The sequence below is a fragment of the Podarcis erhardii genome (assembly GCF_964252035.2).
Source record: "Podarcis erhardii genome assembly, chromosome: 1".
Taxonomy (NCBI): domain Eukaryota; kingdom Metazoa; phylum Chordata; class Lepidosauria; order Squamata; family Lacertidae; genus Podarcis; species Podarcis erhardii.
In genome coordinates, this window is record NC_138497.1 from 44,581,296 (window position 1) to 44,601,889 (window position 20,594).

Consider the following 20,594-nt stretch of genomic DNA (forward strand, 5'->3'; position numbering starts at 1 on the left):
CTTGGCAGACTTTTTGAGTGAATAAAGCCTTGTCTTAAAATGCATTTCACTCATTTCAAATGAGAAAATACTTTGCATGAGTTTTCTCAGTGTTGATCAAAATGTCAGATTTTTCAGCTGCAAAAAATAATAATAAAAGGACCTCCGGGGGGGGGGGGGAAGATGATGGCAGTTTCTTTTCCAAACTTTTCCTTGTTTTTGTTCCCCTCCTCCCCCAGAACCTTCATATCTCTCCTTTGCTGTGTGCAGTGGTTCAATACTTGTCTGCCAAATAACTTCTGCACAGCAAAGTTGATGCAAAAAGTATGAGAATATCTGGTTTAGAATAAAAGGAACTTTAGTGAATTGGCATGAACTTGTGTGTGTAGAGATGTCCTGGGGAAAATTGGTAAGAACTGTTTGAAATGGGTTTGTATTCTTTCAAGCCCACTTTTGCTCTTGGGAAGTTGCTTCCAGTTGGGGAATTAAATACTAGTTGCTAGAACAAACAGCAGAAGCTGTTGCTTTCATATTATTGTTACAAGTTCCTCATAATGATCTGTCTGATACCTGCTGGAAGCAGAATGTAGGAACTGATGGAAGTTTGGTCACATAGATTCTTCTTTGTTGTTGTTTTTTTTAAAATGCTCTGTAAATCTTGCTGTATAAATGGGACTTTGTTAAGAAGAGTGTTATTTCCTAATATGGCAGGTACTACAAGCCCTCCAGGATTGTCTCCTGGAGCAGAGAAACGCATGGGACCACAGCTGCTTTTGATTCCAGTACCTCAGAGTTCTCCTACATTGCGGCCTCAACAAAACACGCAAGTTGCTCAGGGGAAGAGAATGATTTTGCAGCCTCTAAGGAATCCTGCTGGTGTGAATCTCTACCGACACCCCAATGGGCAGATTATCCAGCTTGTTCCGCTGCACCAGTTCCAACCTGCAGGACCCCAACCTAGTTTATCACCCGTAATGTTACGTAATCCAGGTACAGAATGCTGCACATCTTATTTATTTTATTTTCTGAGAGAGAGCAGTTAAATACTGGGGGAGGGGAAGCATAGTTTCCTATAATTGAGCATCTATTTTTGTTCAGTGCCTAAAGTTAGTTTAAAAAATTTATTGTAATTCATATGCTGCCTTTTAATATAAAATGCTTCCAGGCCAGATCTCAAATACGATATAAATATACATCGCAGCGGCAATAGTTGTAAAATCAGAGCAGCATAAAATAAAAGTCTTAGGAAAATTAAGTACTACGGTTGAAGGCATCAGAGTAGGTGTCACGCAAGCCTCCCTCAGAAGAGTATTCTGATAATAGGGCCATTACCCACCACCAAGGTAACTAGTTGCATCCAAGTCCACAGGGGGCAAGAGGACTGCCCAAAGGAAGTCTTCCAATGACTTCTGTAGCCTGGTTTGTACAAAATGTTGAACCATAGTTGAAACTAAACTTTGGTATAACCCAATTGAAGACGTGCAGGTGCTCATAGCTAATGCATTTCTGGCTGCTGTGCTGCCAGAAACAAGCTGGAGTTTATTACTTATTAAATTTATATCCCACCCTTCCTCCCCAAAGAGCATTGTCATATGTTTGAACCCAGTCTCATGGTTTGTTTTGAGAGAAACCATGAGCAGTGAGCCAAAAACAAAACAAAATTTTCCCCCTTTCAAAACTATCCTTGCACAGTTTGCTTTCATCAAACAAAAATGAGTTATCAGGTGGCAATAATTACTAATAGCATTTCTCAATTCATTACAGGATCTGTTGTAGAAATCCGGTTGCCAAGCCCTTCTAAGCTTCCTGAGGTATCTGTGTGTCAGTCCTCTGTGGTTTCATCAGTGATCCCAACCACCCTGGCTGCTTCGGTTCTGTCTGCAACGCCTCCTGTATTGTCTGTTTCTCCAACAACAAAGGCCATGTCTGTTTTGCCCGAGACGGCAACCACTGCAGCTGCTTCTATATTATCTGGAATCCAAACCATCTCTGCCCCTTTGATGTTATCTGTGCCCCCTACTGCTGGGGTTCCTTTGGGGTCGTCTGTTGCCCCTTCCATTACGCCTATGCCCCCTGCTGCTGAAACTCCTTCAGTTTTGCCTGTGCCCACTGCTGCTGAGGACCCTCCTGCTTTGACCATGCCCCTTAGTACCACAGAAGCTTCTGTATTACCCAGAACCCCTACCACTGAGACCCCATTAATGTTACCTGTGCTCCCTACTGCTTCACCCATATCTTCTGCCACTGAAGCTCCTTCAGGGTTATCCATGTCTCCTGCTTCAGCCGTGTCCTGTGCTGCTGAAGCTCCTTCTGCTTCAACCATGGCCCCACCTACAGACCAGACGTCGCAGGCCATTGGATCTGGGCCCACACTTCCTATTTCAGCTGCTCAGTCAGAACCGGTCATTTCTCCTATCTCACAGGCTGGCACTTTGACTATGAGGATTTCTCCTTTGGGGGTTAGTCAGACAACTTCAGATTCTAAAATAACATGCGACACCAGCAGCACACCAGATAGTACAGATCATCTAATAGCTCTTCAGTCAGGCAGTTTTGCCTTGCTTCAGGTTCCAGGGCAGAAGAAAGTTCCAACTTCCATTTTGAAACAAGTTGAGGTAAATAGCACATCTCAGAAAGATGAGTTGAGTTCAGTTACACCAGAAGGAAAGACAAGATGCTTACAAGAGGTGGAGGCTATGGGGTCAGAAGTCACAATGTCAGATTCCAGACAGGAAGAAAATAAGTTGCCAGAAAACCAATTAGAGCCCTCTTGTGAAAAGCTCACATGTGACAGGAATGCTATAACCTCAGAGACAGCCGAGAAGGATGCAGAAATCTTGGAAGAATTAGCAAGTGATGATCCTATCCTTGAACCTGAGATTGCATCATTGGACCGCTCCTACATCAGCCAGGAAATAAAGTCTGGGGGAAATAAAGTGATGGCTAATGTTAAACATCCTGAAGACACCCCAAATGAAGTTTCATGTAGTTCTGTGAGCGTTACTGAGAGTTGCAGTCAAACTGCAGTCCTTGCACATGATGCATTAAACAAGCAGAAAGTAGCACAACTAAAGAACTCAAATGAGGAAGAAGCACACTCTGAGCAAACACAAAGCACAGCAACTGATTCAGAAGGAGCTGAACAGAAACAGTTAGAAACAGATGAGGAAATGATTATTGAACCATCTCAGAAGCCTTGGGATGAGTGCAAGGTACAAACGAATTGTGCAGAAAAACTGGAGAAAAAAACGAAATCATATCTGAGTCCATGGGGAAATGAAGACCAGGAACTACTAGGGCAAAACATGAAGGAAAAGGGTCATTCTGTGGCAGCACAGAGGGATAGAGGCGAGGTCAGAAGGAAGCATAAGGTTACTAGTGCAAATGGTCAAAATACCACATTGGGAAGCAAATATATAAATAATGCACTAGAATTTTCATATAAAAGAGACACTGGTGTTCAGAAAGATAACTTGACTGTTAAAGATGGCCTTGTTCAAGTTAGCAAAACTTGGAGCAAAACATCGAGGCCTTCAGATGCTTTGGAAAACAAAAATAAGAATGGTGCTGATGAGTTTGTAAAGAAATTTCCTAAATATGAGAAACAACAGAATATACTGAAAACCAGCTATCACAGAAAGGATTCTCTGCCTGCCATTATTAATATTACCATGGATAATACAGAAAAAGAGGAAAAAACAGATGATTCTGCAGATGAGATGGCCGACGAAGCATCTGGCTATCAAAGTGAAGATATAGTGAATGTAGAAACACTGGTGAGTACATCTTTAAATTGGAAGCACAAATCATTGTAAAATTGTTTTGCTGGTTTTATATGGATTTTGCATGCTGTCATTTCTTTCTTTCCCTCCAACGATAGTGCCAAAGACTTTTATGTTCACTCAGCCCTTGGTTTGTGCCTGCATCCTATGATTTTGTACTATTCCTGATTATTAGTTTGTGATCAGATGTATGTATTGGTTTTCAGGTAAGTAAAAGTTTGAAAGCCACAGACATTAAGTAGGTAAAAAGAAGTAATAGGTAAGACATTAAGAACTGTGATGAGGACAGAGCAGGTACAGTGGTGCCTCGCAAGACGAAATTAATTTGTTCCGCGAGTTGCTTTGTTTTGCGATTTTTTCGTCTTGCGGAGCGCGGATTCCCCGGGTGTCAGGGAACTGACATCAGAACGAGAGGTGGAGGCAAGGCTCCACAGCGATGCAGGAGAGGGGACCAGCAGGGGGGAAGGAATTCAGCGTAACACCGGTAGGGAAGGGAGGGAAATGGAGGATTCGGAGAGAGGTCTCCAAGACCCTTCACCCGAGACTAGTGGGGAGAGCGCGGACACGCCTCTGCCTTCCCCTTACTTGTGCAGACGAGTTCCGCGCAGGGAGAGTAGGAGGAGACTTGGCGTCAAACAGCTCTTATGCTGGAAGAGGTTCAAGAAACGCCCACTGACGGATTCTGCAAGTGACTGACCGGCCACGGAGTGTGAGCTGTCAGCCAAAGCATGGTTGGCCAGGCAATCTAACCAAAACTGAAGGCAACTTACGCACAAGTAACCCCTTACAACTATTACAGCGGGTATTAACGGTTTTACGAAAAAGGAAGCAAACCCGCAAGACGTTTTCGTCTTGCGAAGCAAGCCCATAGGGAAATTCGTCTTGCGAAGCGCCTCCAAAACGGAAAACCCTTTCGTCTAGCGAGTTTTTCGTCTTGCGAGGCATTCGTCTTGTGGGGCACCGCTGTAGTGGGAAGGAAGAACAACGAAGAACTGCAAGGCAGGGGTGGACTTAGGGTTATAAATCACTGCCTTATAAAGGAGGAAACTATTTAAATACTTCAAAACTGAATTCTTGGCCAATTATACAAAAAATAATGGGTTGTTTTCCAAAGTGAGTAGTTTAAATAGAAGAGCAATTCTAAAAATATTATTTACCTTTTAGTATGTTGCTGATCTTGATACCCTTTAGCGCTAAGAAACTCTTCTTGTCAGTGCAAGTATTCATGCTTGCACAATGGAACTCCCCCCCCCCCGGCAAAAAAAAATAATGTTCTGGGTTTTCACTTAGTCCTTCAGGGTGGATTTAGAGAGGGCACAGGGCATTTGTGAGTGAAGGGGGAAATTATGTTGCACAGTCAGAAAGCCTTGTGCTGGTGGAACAACTTAGTTGGGTACTGACACTGGTTCTAATCTTAAATTTCAAGTCTGGGCAAATTGTCCATTTAAAAGAACTAACCTGCAAGAGTAGTGATGCTGGCTTCTCAAGGTAATATCTAGGATGTAGATCATAAGATATACAGTATTGAGCTTCCATGTACATGATGAAACAAAATGTATTTAAAATGTGTAACTATGTAAGTTACATAGTACCTGTAAAAAAAACTACTGACTTATATATATATATATATTTTCCCGTGCACCATTTTTCTATTACACCTTGAACATATGTGGGTTTTTAATTGGTATCAAGATTCAGCATACTTCTTCCCCCATTGCTAACTTTTCTTTGCTTCAGGATAACTTGTTTATTTTCGTATGGTTTGTATTTTTAATTTTTATTAACAGTTTAAAAAGAAAATACTTGCAATTTAGAATGAAGTTGTTTTCTTTTTTCTGCCTGTTCCTTTTACAACATGGAACATTTCTGTTATATCTACAGAATGTAAATGCATTCCGCAGTTACATGAGAGTAGTAACAAAAGATTGTGCCTGACACTGCATGGACAAACTATCATGTTTTCAGTTGTTATGATACAAAGTTTCAGATTAAACTGATTATTGTTTGCTTATACTTTTACGTTTATGAATTCTGCTATACTTCCTCAGTGATTCAATACTTGTTTTTATATCAATGTTATATCTGCTTTAGTGTTAAAAAATACTTAATTTTATCAATGCAGTTGTTGCATAGAAAAATTGCTGTGAATTATATAATCACTTCTTAAAGATGTAGTTTTTTCTTACGTACTTATTTTTTAAAAAGAACTAGTATGTCTTGCTGTGAATTGTCTGTAAGTTGATCATTGTCTTTTAAATCTTGTTTCAGAGTGAAAGTGAATCTAATGGATCAGAGGAGAATGTGGACATTGAAACTGTGGAGGAACTCACAGAGCAAATTAACATTGCTCGGCTGAAAGCTACAGCTGCCCATGTCATACTATCCAAACAATTGTAAGCAGTTAAAATAATAATAATTGTAATATTTTTACCATCAGTTATGTAGTTTTAGATCATTAAAAATGTAATGATCTCACTTGACCTAGGCGTTAATGAGACCTCTTTGGAGGAAGAGGCTTGGGGCCCCATGTAGCACCCGCTGCCACAGAAGACATGGTGCTTCAGGGAACAAGATTGTTTTTTTGAGGCCAAGGTAGTTGACCTGGAGACCTTCAGAGACATTATAGCTGCACCACACTGCCATGGAGAATGAGGGTTTTGGGTGCCATTCTGAAGGGGGGAAAAGAGGATCCTTCGTAGGGACCCAAGACAAGCAGTTAGTCCTTTGTGACAAAGAATTGCTCCTCTGAGGGACAGGGGCATCCATGTGTCTTAAGATAAACCCGACTGGAAACCCGCACAACCAAAATGACATCCATTTTTGTCTTGCAGGAACTCTGTGCATGACCATTCTAGTCAGAAGATTGCCAAGACTCCCAAGGTAGATACACGTCTGCTTACTTGTTTTTCTTCTTCTCTGTAATACATGTTGCCAGTCCCAAAGATGCACCAGTTTATGTTTTAGTGTCTCTAAGGGTGGAGCAAGATGTGCCGCTGTTTAGTACCTAATATGCAAATCCTGTATCATGCCCCGCTCCACCTCCATAATATTTAGTAAGACTTACCAGTGTTTCTCGTCCAGTGAGACAGAGTATGAATGTCGAAAAGCAGGGAAAAACAGGAGAGCTCTGTATGGGGGTGCCATTGTTAACAACACCTGGTTCTTCTCTCAAGCTATAGGGGGCCAGCTTGGCTACGAGATATCGAGAACAAGAAAATGAAGGTTCCAAGGACTGGCTATTGCAGAAGAGTCTGCATTGCTACATGCTTCTCTTTTGCACTCATTGCTGTTACTAGAGAAGAGAGGAAAAGGGGGGGGGGAATCCAAGTGCAAGAAATTCAATATTTAAAAATGTATTTCATTTCTAACACCTGGAGATTTTTCCTTTATTTGGGTTTTTTTTTTTTTTTTTTGCTTGCTGGTGTTTCTGTCCCAATTTTAATAGTTTTAGTGAATCATTGGCTCAGGTGGGTTGCTCATAGTTCAGCCTGTATAAGAGGGTACTTTGTTACTGCCATCTTATTTTAATGTTTTCTGCAGAATTAATTTGTTATATACTTTGGACTTGATTTGTGACCACCACCGCTGAGGGCATTCCTGGCACATGTAGTTGTGCCTAGGTTTGGTAACACTCATTGTTCTAACTGAGAATCAATAGCTTTTGCTCTGGTTCATTCATGGCTCACTCATTTCCCATGCAGCATCTCCAGAGTCAGATAGCTACTTAAGCTCCACCTTTTAAAAGTTCTGCTCAGTTTTGTTGAAATGCTGGACCAGGACTTAAAGTTATACATGTACGAGTCACTGTTTGGGCTGCATGTCTATATGTTTTGAACAGTTCTCAAGAGGAGCTGTGTTTTTGCTTTTCAGCCACAACCTGAATTGCCAAACAAAAAACCAAAGAATGAGGAAGAAACCTTTTCGAATTACCGCGAAACACACACAGCAAATGAACGTCGCCGTCGTAAGGAAATGAGGAGACTCTTTGAAAAACTGAAGGTTACTTTAGGATTGCAGATGGTCCCCAAGGTTTCCAAATGTTTCATCCTGAAGCAGGTTGGTATTTTATAGCTTGGAGGGAGGCAGTAGGACAAAGTTGCATGTTGACAGAAAAAGAGATGGACATTTCTGCAGTTACTATTCATCAACTTACTATCACGGCAACTAAACTGACTAAAGAATCTTTGATTGATTGATTGATTGATTTTTTAGTGGTATAAATCAGCATAAATTTTGAGCAAGAACAGTCATTCCAAAGAGAAAATGCTTTGTTTGGATTAGTAATGCTTGTATGTCTCATGGCCGCAACTATATTAGACAAGGCATCCCATCCTTTTCTATGAGGGCAGTTCACAGAGATATTTAAGACTTGCTTGTCAAACTAACTATTACTTTTCAAAAGATCTTCCCAATTAAGTAGAGACACATTTTTAATTTATGAAAAAGTTTTAATTGATTAATCAAATGGATTAATCAACTGAGCATTTCATCTCTGCATTACATACTGGAAACTCAAAAGACATGTGAATAGCAATTGAAAACCTCTTAAGTGCCTATTTTGTGTCTCATCAATTCTTTTTCATAGCACTTTTGGTAAAAACAAAAGCAAAACAACTGCAGTTTATCATTCACACTCTGTTTTTGACTGGTATTTGACTTGCCTTCTTTGTAGAGTGCTGCTTTTTCCTCTAAAACGCTCTCAGGAGATCTATCTTCAGAATGTAGCAGAAGCAGTTTGCAGTTTTTTTGTTTAACTTTTCACAAATCTCTCTTCCACATAAGTAGGAAGAAAGAGAAGCTGCCTTTATTTACTTTTAGGTATATTCTGCTGGAATCTAAAAGTGGGTCCTTGGTCCTTTTTCAGGCCTTGGAAGAGATACAGGGACTAACGGATCAAGCAGACAAACTCTTGGGTCAGAAAAACTTGTTGATGCGCAAGCAGGACACTTTGATCCGTAAAGTATCTGCCCTTTCAGGTGAGTTGACATTAAAGAGAAAGCCCTAAAACCTGAAGAGAGGCTCTGGGATATGGGGATCCTGGGATTGTCCCAAGAGCTACTATTTCAAATACATGAAAGGTACTAAGTTGCTGAAGTTTTTTACTCCATGGAAATTAAACCCCAAGAGCTGTAAAGTTGTCTAGGTATGTCAAGTAATGTTGTGTAAGTTTTGTGCTATGAAACACTGCATGTTTAAGTTTTGGGAAGTATGCTAGATATGAGGGAGAACTTGACTACTCCTTTCCTCTGTAGGCAAGACACAGGAAGTAGTCTTGAAGAAGTTAGAATACATTTATGCAAAACAGAAAGCGGTAGAAGCACAAAAGAAGCAGCAGCAAGCAGAACCTATGGATGTGGTTGAAACTCTGGAGACTGCTAAGCCCTCAGTGGAAAACAGCCCCTCTTCTCTCTTTAAAGAGATGAAACCAGCAGCCTTGTCCAGCAAGCATACAAAACCATTGATACTTTCCAGGAAAGGAAGCTGTGCCACAGGTAGGCTAAGTGAACATGGATTAGTTGAATATCACACAAATGGGTATTCTTGGAAGCATTGTATCTGCAAGTCTTACGTAGCCTACCATATTATGCATAGTGCAAGTTTTTTTTATTAAAACAAAAGTAAGGAGACTTACCAATAGAAAACATGTAATTCTCACATACCTCTAGTATATAGTTCAGCCTGCGTAAGACAGTACTTTGTTACTGCCGTCTTATTTTAATGTTTTCTGCAGAATTAATTTGTTTTCATATTTGCTGCTTAAAACTTGCTGTGTGTTGTTAACCCACTGTTAAATTTAGTATTGGTAACAGTGGGTTACATTTTTGAATGCCATGAGGTTGATTGGTGAAGTAAATACTGATATATATAATGCTGCTTCACTTTTTACACTCTTATCTTCACACATCTTTCTTTTCACTTCCTTGTAGGGGACATACCCATGACATTAACAAATGCTAGCCTAGTAATGACAGCGAATGGCCAGGTGCTTGCATTCAAGAGTCCTTTGGTGCCAGGACAAGTTGCTGCCTTCCCTTCCACACTCCTGCAAACTGAACTCAAATCAGAGGCTGACAGCAGTAATGGGACAGGACAGCCAGGTAAAGGTCACAAAATGACTGAAAAAAATCAAAGCTGGATGTGTGACTATTTCTGAATGGAACTTTTAAAAGCAAGCCTTCTTCATAAAAAGTGAAAAGTATTTCTCTTAGGTTGTCTCTTCCAATTTCCAGTCTTGATATTTTTAAAAATGTAATATTTATTTCTGTATCTATGCCTTAGAGAAGTAGATAATTGATTTTTGCTGAAGGAATATCAAGGAGATATTGATATACAAATAGTACAAGAAATCTTGTGGATGGTACCTGTTACTAGATGAGATGAAACAAAATGTTCATCTGAAACCGTGTGTTTACCATAATAGCTACTCTGCTTAATATTTTTTTCCTTGATAGTATGTGTGAAAGTTAACTCACTGTTTCTCGCTTAATATAAGGTATTGCTTCTGTGATGATTCAGTTGCCAGGCTCAGCAGTACCAGTGGAAGTGAAAGGTATCCTTCCGAACTCCACAGTTCCCATTACCTTGTCTGCTGTAACCAGTAACTCACTCACTCCAGTTGCAGAAACAGCTCCAGAACTCACTTCAGGTAAAGTTGCATTAGTTTCTTACTAAATTTATGGCACTGAAAAATGAATTCTAACTGCAATAACTTACCGGCTTCTTCTTTCTCCCTATTGTATTTAATTGATTTATAGAAATACTTATATACTACCCACTTGCAAAAGATCAGGGCGGTGTACAGCAACATAAAAAACCTTTAAAAGAAGCATAGAATGATCACGAAAATGACTGGCTGCTCAAGGAAATGTAAACAACTACATAAGCCTGTCAGGATGTAATAAATATTACTGTCTCACCTCAACAGTCCTTTGTTGCCAAAAATGTACAGTGCACTTTCCAGCACTGCCCACAAATGATTTGTGTTACAACTCGCAACATATGCGATCACTATAGCTAAAGAAGTTCATTGTGTATGTCTCAAGTCTCACAGGTGTTCCCATGCAAATGTGGTCTGTGCTGCTTTAAAATGTGGCTGCAGTAACAAAAACTTCATTATATTCACATGTACAGTGCTGGGGTAGGGGTGTATTTGACAGTATAAAGATTACCTCATGAACAACTGGCATCCAGCACCTCTGAGGTTGAGGCATGTATGCCTGGACCTATAAGTAGTTGTTGTCAGTGGCCCCAAGGTTTCCATAGTGTGAATTGCCCCAGAAATGATACAGGCAGCAGAAGATTGTCCCTAAAATTGACTTCTGCACCAGAGAATTAGAAAGTAGCTGATGTAACACAGCTTTTTAAATGGGTTCAGTGAAGAATCTGTGAAATGACAGACCAGTTAGCTTAACATCTGCTCAGCTTAAAATAGTGGAAATTATTATTAAATACCTTTTTTTACAGGACTTCTTTACCCCAGTCCAGGGTCCTAATTTGTCATCCCCCCTGCTCCACTTTTTGTCTACATGCTAGTCCACTGATTGGAACTGTAAAAAGAAAAAAGAGAAATAAAGTAGACACACACCCAGCCCCTCACCCTGAAAGGGATGCAAACCGCTCTTTTGAGGGGTCAATTTGAATTGATCAGCTGAGCAAGAGGGCTATGTACACTGTGCACATACATGAGTTTTGCATTTGAGGGCAGTGGGTGGCCAGAGGTGAAAATGACCCTCAGGCCAAATGTGGCTTGCCACCCTGATTCCTGCTGAAGGAGAATGTTTTTTATCACTTCTGCAAAAGGAAGTCCTGCCTCGCCCAGCTGTTGGAGTTCTTCAAGAGTATTGGTTATCAGGGTTATGGAAAGAGAATGGTCCTCTTCTGAATCAGTAACTGCTTAAAGAGCAGGCAGCATAGAGTAGAAATAAATGGATAGTTTTTACGGAGAAGGGAGATCTAGGGATCCCCCAAGTAATACTTTGGTCTTTTTTAACTTCATAAATAACCTAGAGCTGTGGTTCCCAATTACCTAAGTACTGCTGACCCCCTGTTTTTCAAACGCCAACAAAATGGGTAGTCAACAAAATGAAGTTTATTATAAATAACTGAAGTGATGCAGATTGGGGCAATTCCCCCCCCCCCAACTTCAGGGTATGTTTATAAGGCCTGAACAAGGAAGGAGATCTGCTGAAGTGATAAGTGGTTTACATTTGGAGAAGCCGTTTAGGACAGATCCTGTCTCCAGTATTCTAACAGGCCTTTCTTTGTTCTGGCTTACAGAAAGTGAAGACTCATTCATCATGCCAAGAATAGTAAATGTGACATCACTGGCTACTGAAGAAGATACAAATTTAAACCTGGATGCAAATAAGAATCCTGATGTAACCTTGGATACTGATTCCCAGACACCTGAGACTTCCTTGCAGGCAGTATCACATAAAACTACTGATCTTCGGTCACCAGAAAAAGCAGAACCTTCTTCTGTAAAAGGGAGAGGCACTACTGGAGCAGTACATGATTCTCTTAAGCGAAAAGAGAATTTCCCACAAATAACAAATGTCTCTAGTTTGAAGGCATCCCCAGAACCACTTGCAACAAAACCTGAAGAGTTAGCCGGAAATCAGGCAAGGTTAAAACAGATGAACAAGGGAAGTGATGGACAAAAATCAAAAGAGTCTTCATTTCAAAAGCTGCAAATTAATGAACCCAGTGACTCCGGGATAGAAATGGAGCTGCAAAAAGTAGCCTCTGCAATACATGAACCAGCACTGGATGCAAGTGACTTAATGGGCATAGAGGAGACTGATGACACAGATGAAACCCTCACCTCCCTGCTGAATGAAATTGCATTTCTCAATCAGCAGTTGAATGACGATGCTTCAGACATATCAGAACTCCCCAACTCCCTGAGCTCTGGCTTTTCTCTAGGAGATATGGAAAGTCGCAGGCAATCAACTACTGCAGAAGGCTCTCCCTTTCCGTTTGGTGCCATGAGTGGGAGCTTTAAGGACCTTTCTATAGTTCAAGAGAGCAGTGATTCCATAACTCCTCTCCTGCTTCACTTGGATGATGATGATCTACCTGATAGTAACAAGAACTCAGGAGATCCTTCATCTGATTCTGATGCTTTAAAAATCATGTTAGGATCTGAAGTAAAGGACCCAAATCCTGATCACTCAGCAAATAGTTGTGGAAGTGAAAGTGGAAAAACTGAGCAATCTGTGGCAAAGACAAGAAGTGTGTCACCTCCCATTCTGCAGATGAAAACTAACCTGGAAGCTGGCAAAACTGACATGGCATGGAGGCCTATGCCCAAACTGGCACCACTTGGACTAAAAGCTGCTAACTTTCCATTAGAATCAGAGGGACAGAATACTAAGGTGATGCCTTCATTGGCACCCGTTGCTTCAAAAGAGATAAAAACTGCACAGCCAGTGACTAGTCCAAGTCAGGACGGTAATGAAACACTCACTTCAGCACCTGCGGCTGCAGAATCAAAATAGTATTGTGGCTTTACCTTCAGGTGCTTTTTGGTAATAATGTTTGATTTTTCAGAGGCTTCCATAGTTAATCAGAACTTCAATTATGACACATCTCCAACATCTAGATTCTTAGGTTGCATGTGCCAGTGTGCATGTAATATATGAGGCTAGATGTTTGAACTTGATTAGTAAAAGATGACATTCAATAAAGAGTAAGAGACTAGTCAGATAAATTATGCCCTTTTCTGACAGTCACAGAAAGCATCCATTTGAGATATTTTCAAACATTTTTAGCATTTCAGAAAAATTATTCAGGACTGTGAATAGCTTATATACATATATCTTAACATATTACTCAAGGGCCTCATGCAAGCATTTGAGGCACAAGATGTATTTTTTCTTTTAATATCTATAAATTGAATAGTTTGGGGGCTTCGCTTTTAACCTAGTGAATGTGAAGGGATTTCATACTATAAAATGATCGTATATTTTTGTACACAGGCTTTTTTTGTAAATACATAAAATAATGACATTTCATATATATCAAAAAGTTAATGATTATTTCTAATGATTGTAAATAAGAAATTTTGAGAACTAACATGGCATCTGAGTGCTCTGAGCAGGTCAATCACTGTTAAATCTGAAAATTGCTGCATTTTTCTTGTCTTGCATAATTGTACAAAGCAATGTAGATCTGTGTTCCAGCTATCCTGGCAGAAAGTATTAAGGCTTCCCACTCCCTGTTGTGATTTACTCATATTTGAAGCTCCTATCTCCAGGCTCAACCAGCTGGCGATAGGCAGTCTTCTGCATACATGCTGAAAGTAGTTCACAAGGTCCAGTTTGCTCATACAGGAAAGTGTCCTGCATTATACATTAAGCCCCTCCCACTCTCCATCTGTGTGTAGGTTAGGTGTATTGGGGTGGACTTGCACATGATGGGTAGTTTCATTATCATTTCTCATGATGTTGATTAAATGTACTGTGTAGCCACTGAAACTCCCAATTTAAAGTTAAAAAAAAAACAGCACAGGGAAACTAGGATTTATTCTCTTGCCTGGTTCAGTTTTTCACAGAAAATTGCAGCCAAATGCTTTTACCTGCACTAGGAAAAGATACAGATATTAATATATTTTTCTTAATGGGGCTAAAAGCAGTTTGGGGTAAGATAGAGGATACAAAATGAGAAATGGTTAAGACATGCTCTCCCTCCATGCCAGAGCTTCACTTCGAAATGTAGCCTTAGCAATGTGCTTTAAATTTGATTTGATTTGTAATTCTACAAAGTAAAAGTTCTTGATGGGGATGCAGGATCTTGTCAGTGTAATGGAGGAAGCAATTCAGTATCTTCTGTAGTCTTCAGTCTTTTGTAAATTCTCATTTCTTGCATGCTTCATGGGGTTCATTCAGTGCCTTAGGATTTGGAAGGGAACTTAGCATGGTAATCCTAACCTGCTTGGTTAAAATCTAATCCAGCACGTCTGTGTTTAGAGATCAAAATTTGTTCAGTTGGCTAATTTCCCATTTTGTCTGCACTGACACCACCAGTATGCTAGAAACTCCACTTCTCATTGGGACACTTTTTCCTCAGTTTTTCTGCTTCTTCCCTCAGCCCTTTTTTGGCTAACATCTATTTGTATCAAGCTGTTTAAAAAATCCAAATAGGGGTCTGACAGAAAAATATACCACTAAAGACACCTTACTTTTTGACAAAACAGCTGGTTTGGAGGGACTGTACGTATGCATTATAATTTAACAATAGGCATCGAAGAATTAGAGGGAAAACTCTGCGTAAGTAATCAGCAAGGATCTTCAAAGTACTGAATACCTTTCTTATAATTATCTCTTTCCTCTCATCCTCCATATATGTGTTTGGCCCCAAGGCAAATCCAAGTACATCCTAAAACAGTTCTATGAGTTTTGTTTCAAATATAGTCTGGAAAATTATGTATGGGGATTTTTGTAAATAATATTTCAAGATTATGAATTTTATAGAGAGTGTTTTGTAATCGAGAGGACAACTGAAACCCTGAAATGAAATGGGCACATTTTCATTTGACCAAGATTTCTGGATATTTGACTTTTAATACATCTGTAAATAGGCTGAAATGTTTTTTTAAAAAAAGTATAAAGAAATGCCAGATTTCATTTTTACTGTACATTCTCTCTTTTTCTGAATTTTTCCCAAAACTGGTATTTTTGTAAACATTTAACCACAGAGCCTATCTCAGTAACTATAAAATGGAGAATCTGTAATATTAAAATAAATAGTCTTCAGCTAAAAGCTGGCCATGAACCATTATTTCTCTGAAAGAAGGCATATGAAAAAATTTTTATTGGGTACAAGTTACATCACACATTCCTTGTAGTAATGGTTGCAAAATGAAAGTCTTGCTCTGTTGAGTAGGAAGGAAGCAGTCTGAAAAGGAAATAGGCATTAATGAGTTACATAAATGTTTAATGACCAGGGAAGATAGTTCTGGAAGAGGAGGAGCTAAATAGCAGTTAGGCACTTCGCTGACTCATTTGGGACCATGTTGTCTCTACTGTAGCCTAGTGAAGTGGCTGCAAATCAGTAAAAGTTCTAGAAGAGGGAGGTTGTTATGATACACACCACCCTTGCTAAATACCGTAGTTCATGGATGGGACTCCCTGAGAATGTGGACGTCCAAGACCATGGTGGGGTCTTGGTGGGGAAGAATCTGGTGGGAGACTGGATGGAACTCTGCCTTGACTCTGCATTTTCCAACTTTCACGTAGCAAGAATAAGGTAGAATTGTGTCCTATCAGTAATGGATACCTTTGGGAGAAACAAAAAATCAAGTCCCCATCGTAATGGAAGTACTAACACTCCCGTAGAGCAACTTTGACCGGCAACTGTCAACTCCCATCTTTTTTGGAGTTCTTATGTAGTACCCACTGCCATGACTTAATTTGCACCGTGGGTACTGCTTCCTTCTTATTAAGAGCTCAAAATGTCCTGGAGCTTGCGTTTGCATGAGAGTGCTGGTTGATAGCCTTACTTATACAGAACTTAACAAGGCAATGACTGCAGCATGGAACCTCTAAGACAGTGGTGGCCAAACTTGGCCATCCAGCTGTTTTGGGACTACAACTCCCATCATCCCTAGCTAACAGGACCTGTGGTCAGGGATGATGGGAATTGTAGTCCCAAAACAGCTGGAGGGCCAAGTTTGGCCACCACTGCTGTAAGACAACTTGGAGTGGTTGTGCTGCTGGAAGAGTGTCCAGCTTCTGGAAGGAGCCAGTTTCTGAAGTCACCCTTGTTTTTGTATAATCAGTGATTGCCAGCTTGACTTACATTTTCAATTTAAGAGAAAGCCCCTTAGTTTTGCTATTTATTATTTAGACATGATTCTATAAATATATTCATTAGCAGCATTAGAAAGATGCAGTTGACTAACAACCATGAACATCTAATCTTTACCCCAATCTACCTCCCATGAACCTTGGGCAGCATACATGATTCCCTTCCCTGCTTTATTCTCACAACAGCCATGTGGATTGGTGATGAGATAATAACTGACCCAAGGTGACCCAGTGAGCGTCATAACATAAACCTCTGCTGGAGTGAGGGTTGCAAGGGCTGAAAATTGTCCACATTGTTCTCAAAGTCTGCCACCAGGTGATGCCAATTGCTTTAGATTGGCGTGCAGTCCATATCAATGCACTATATCTGTTCTCCGTTGCTCAACACACACAGCTTTGGGCATTAAATGTTTGTAAATGAGACATACAGATCAACTAGTCTAATCCCCTCTGCATACAGATGCCATTGGGCCGCCACAGAGTTTGCAAGGGATCTGCTCATTTTATAGGGATTTCAGTTTTGCAGGTCCTATTCATATAATTCTGGCTTAATTCCAAGCCCTTTAACTATAATGCAGCTCAACCTGTGTGGCTGCAGTCCTAACACCAGTTGTGACTGGTGCCCATTGGGACTGGCAGGACAGAAGACAGGGGGATCAAAGTAGGACTGAAAGAGTGATCAATATTTTTATAAGAAATAATATTGGGAAGCACTATTTCTCTGACATTTCCCATCATGGTCTGAAAGCTGAATCTCATGTGTGGTGAAGGATGTATAAAACTCACAATGGATTAAGGGCTATCATGGGTTTGGTTTTAAGTGCTTTTGTATGGACACAGCTTTCTCCTGAGGTAACATGAAGTGTCTCTAAGAATCAGTTACTCTGTTCACTGGTGTGAGCTAGAATGTGACCTGTAGGCCAGTCAGGCTAGGGATTTCACTGAAATGATTCATCTGGGTTGCTGTTTTGCTTGCAGGAAGATGAAGGAGGGAACAGAGAGCTTCTGCATCATAAACACAGCTTGTAAGGCAGCATGCTATCAGTCAACCCACTTTTTGAAGGTTGATGTACTGACTCACAATATGGGCTTGTAGTGAAATACTTAAGCTACTGCTTCATCATGAACAAAATGAGCTTCAACCTACTTCCCAGAATGCAGAATTGTGGCAGATCCAACTTATCACATTCTACTGTTGAAGCAGTAAAAGAAGCTGAAATGTGCATCAGTTATATATTGTTGCTGGTTTGGGTCAGTCTGCATCATGCCCTGAGCCCCTTCTAATTATTGGGTTCCTGTATCTCTGGGGATGGGACACGGGTGGCTCTGTGGGGGGACACGGGTGGCGCTGTGGGTTAAACCACAGAGCCTAGGACTTGCCGATCAGAAGGTCGGCAGTTCGACTCCCTGCAACAGGATGAGCTCCCGTTGCTCGGTCCCTGCTCCTGCCAACCTAGCAATTCGAAAGCACGTCAAAGTGCAAGTAGATAAACAGGTACCGCTCCGGTGGGAAGGTAAACGGCATTTCCATGCACTGCCATGATTCGCCAGAAGCGGCTTAGTCATGCTGGCCACATGACCCGGAAGCTGTACGCTGGCTCCCTCGGCCAATAAAGCGAGATGAGCGCCACAACCCCAGAGTCGTCCGTGACTGGACCTAACGTTCAGGGGCCCTTTTACCTTTACTATCTCTGGGGATAGAGGTATGAGAGCAAGCTGTTGCAACTAGTCCCTTTAGACAGTTGCAATACAGTGGTCTTAGCTGGCCACTTAAACACCATGATTAGCATAACCAACAAAGTTGCTGTGTACCATAGGGCAAATGTGTGGGATTTTCCTTTTGCCTGGCTGGTGGCTAGAAAGACAGTGGTCAGAGTTGTGTGAGAGAGCTGAGCAGTAATAAAGCAGGCTGAGCAGCTGAATACAGACCCGTGCTTGATTTGCTCTGGAACCCAAGGCTGTGGCTAGTGGAGAAGCAAGATCTGTTGGGGTGTTAATGTGAGATGGGTTTTAATGAACAGGAGAGGATATAGTAATTCAGTTTATCTCTCCAGGCCCCCATGTGTGTAGGTAGAACAGAGTTTCAAAATCCCATCAGCAGCAGCCAATTTAAAAGCATAGGAATGAGGCTGTAAACCCCTGTTTTTGAGGAAGTCCAGCTGCAAAGTAAGCTGGCTTCCTCCTTCTTCCTCCACTTAACAAAGAATCAGGCAACAACTTTAAGATATACTTACTTTATTATCCAAAATGATTTATTTACAGTATAACCAGCTTCAGGCATGTGTCTAAAGTTTGAGCAAGCAGAGGCATGTCTGCACCCAACTCTGATCAACAGAAGAGAGAATAACAGGAGGTACTATGTGCTTCTTCCTCTCCAGGAGAGGAGGGGAATATGACATCACACAGAGCCCTCTCTACCAATTGTATTTCTATGGTATGAGTATTTGATTATCAGCAATACAGCTCCATGGCATTAGCTGCTTCTCATGTAAACTAGCAAGAATATGCATTTGTTAGGTTTGGCTGCTAATCTCCCACTATGAACCCCTCTGCCTTAGACTCAGGTTGTATATATGTATAAATAAACCATACATCCTAAAGAGACCACAGTCTCCACTGGCCCTCATTCCAAGGAAACTGAACCCTGGGTAAGTGCCTGGAATCTTTCACCTTTCAAAGACTGGGGTGGCATACTACCAAGAACTATCCAGCAGTCACAGAAGCTCTGTCATTTATTTGCTGAGGGGACACGGGTGGCGCTGTGGTCTAAATCACTGAGCCTCTTGGGTTTGCCAGTCATAAAGTCAGCAGTTTGAATCTAGGGTTGAATCAATGGTTGAATCCCATTGATTTGTCCCAGCTCCCGCCAACCTAGCAGTTTGAAAGCATACCAGTGCAAGTAGATAAATAGGTACCACTGTGGCAGGAAGGTAAATGATGTTTCTGTGCGCTCTAGCACTCATCGTGGTGTTCTGTGTGTCAGAAGCTGTTTAGTCATGCTAGCCACATGACCAGGAAAAGCTGCAAACACCTGCTCCCTTGGCCTGAAAGCGGAAATGAGCGCTGCACCCCATAGTCAGGGGTCCTTTACCTTTTAATAAGGACTGTGAGAGTTGTCTTGGGTGCCTGCGGTTTACAAATAAATAACCATACAGTAGCTTTCCCCCAGCTGGTAACCTCAGATGTTTTGGACTAATACACTCATCCCCCCTAACCACTGGCCATGCTGGGGCTGATGAAATTGTAGCCCATAACAGCTTGGAGAAGTTGGCCTACAACAGAGAGATAAACAAGGTCATTCTAAATGGATATTAGCTGACAATCCTCATTGGCTTGTATGCAAAACTCTCTTGGAATCATTATTCTTTCTGACATAATATTTGCTTTTATGGCTTTATTTCTGTAACAACAAAAAGAAATATTGCATAAGGTCAGTGTGTTCTCATATTTATATCTGGTCTTTATCTCCTCCCCACATGCTTTAAAAAAAAACAGTTCCTCATGTCCATTTATATTCTAGGGTTGCCTTCCACTGTAATTCTTTTCATCTGTCAAATGAACCGTTTTTTCCTGTTCTCATTGCTTGAAGAAATGTTACTTCGGGCTGTTCTGCCTTGTTGAATGTTATCACTATCTGTTTAGGATATTATACTGGTTCAGCTCCCTGGCATCTAGAAAATTTCTTTGGATGAGCTAAGAATCATTCTACAGATTCTTGCATTGCCTACTTTGGAGAATTTCACAACAGCATCATATGAGCATATGATGAGCATACGAGGTAAAGTTTGCTAACCAGAACACTAATTCTGGTTTTGCGGAGATCTTATACCGAATAGTTCGTAAACAGGCCTGTTTTTAAACCGAGGTACCATTGTATATGGTTTGATTGGTCCCAAAGAGTAAGTAGGCAATTATATTTATTATTGTTGTTGGAGTTTGGTACATACAGCAGTGGAGTGCAGAAATAAATAGTCTGGTGAGACTGCTAGTTGAAAGAACAAAGAAACTGAAGTTTTTTTTAAAA

General features: G+C 40.8%; 1 protein-coding gene across 5 annotated transcripts in view; it reads left to right on the forward strand.

The window, feature by feature from the left end:
- Positions 1–15,524, forward strand: part of LOC309336335 (MAX gene-associated protein-like) — a gene marked incomplete at its 5' end in the record, with an annotated part of 40,365 nt that extends 24,841 nt beyond the window's left edge. For all 5 annotated transcript variants that reach the window (XM_081851958.1, XM_081851955.1, XM_081851956.1 and 2 more), the window contains 10 exons: positions 691–969; positions 1,744–3,755; positions 6,030–6,154; positions 6,593–6,641; positions 7,632–7,817; positions 8,626–8,737; positions 9,014–9,253; positions 9,689–9,859; positions 10,255–10,407; positions 12,039–15,524. In XM_081851958.1, coding sequence (XP_081708084.1) covers positions 691–969; positions 1,744–3,755; positions 6,030–6,154; positions 6,593–6,641; positions 7,632–7,817; positions 8,626–8,737; positions 9,014–9,253; positions 9,689–9,859; positions 10,255–10,407; positions 12,039–13,261 — 4,550 coding nt within the window. In that variant the 3' untranslated portion in view covers positions 13,262–15,524. The remainder of the gene's footprint in view (positions 1–690; positions 970–1,743; positions 3,756–6,029; positions 6,155–6,592; positions 6,642–7,631; positions 7,818–8,625; positions 8,738–9,013; positions 9,254–9,688; positions 9,860–10,254; positions 10,408–12,038) is intronic.
- Between the last annotated feature and the right edge of the window lie 5,070 nt (positions 15,525–20,594).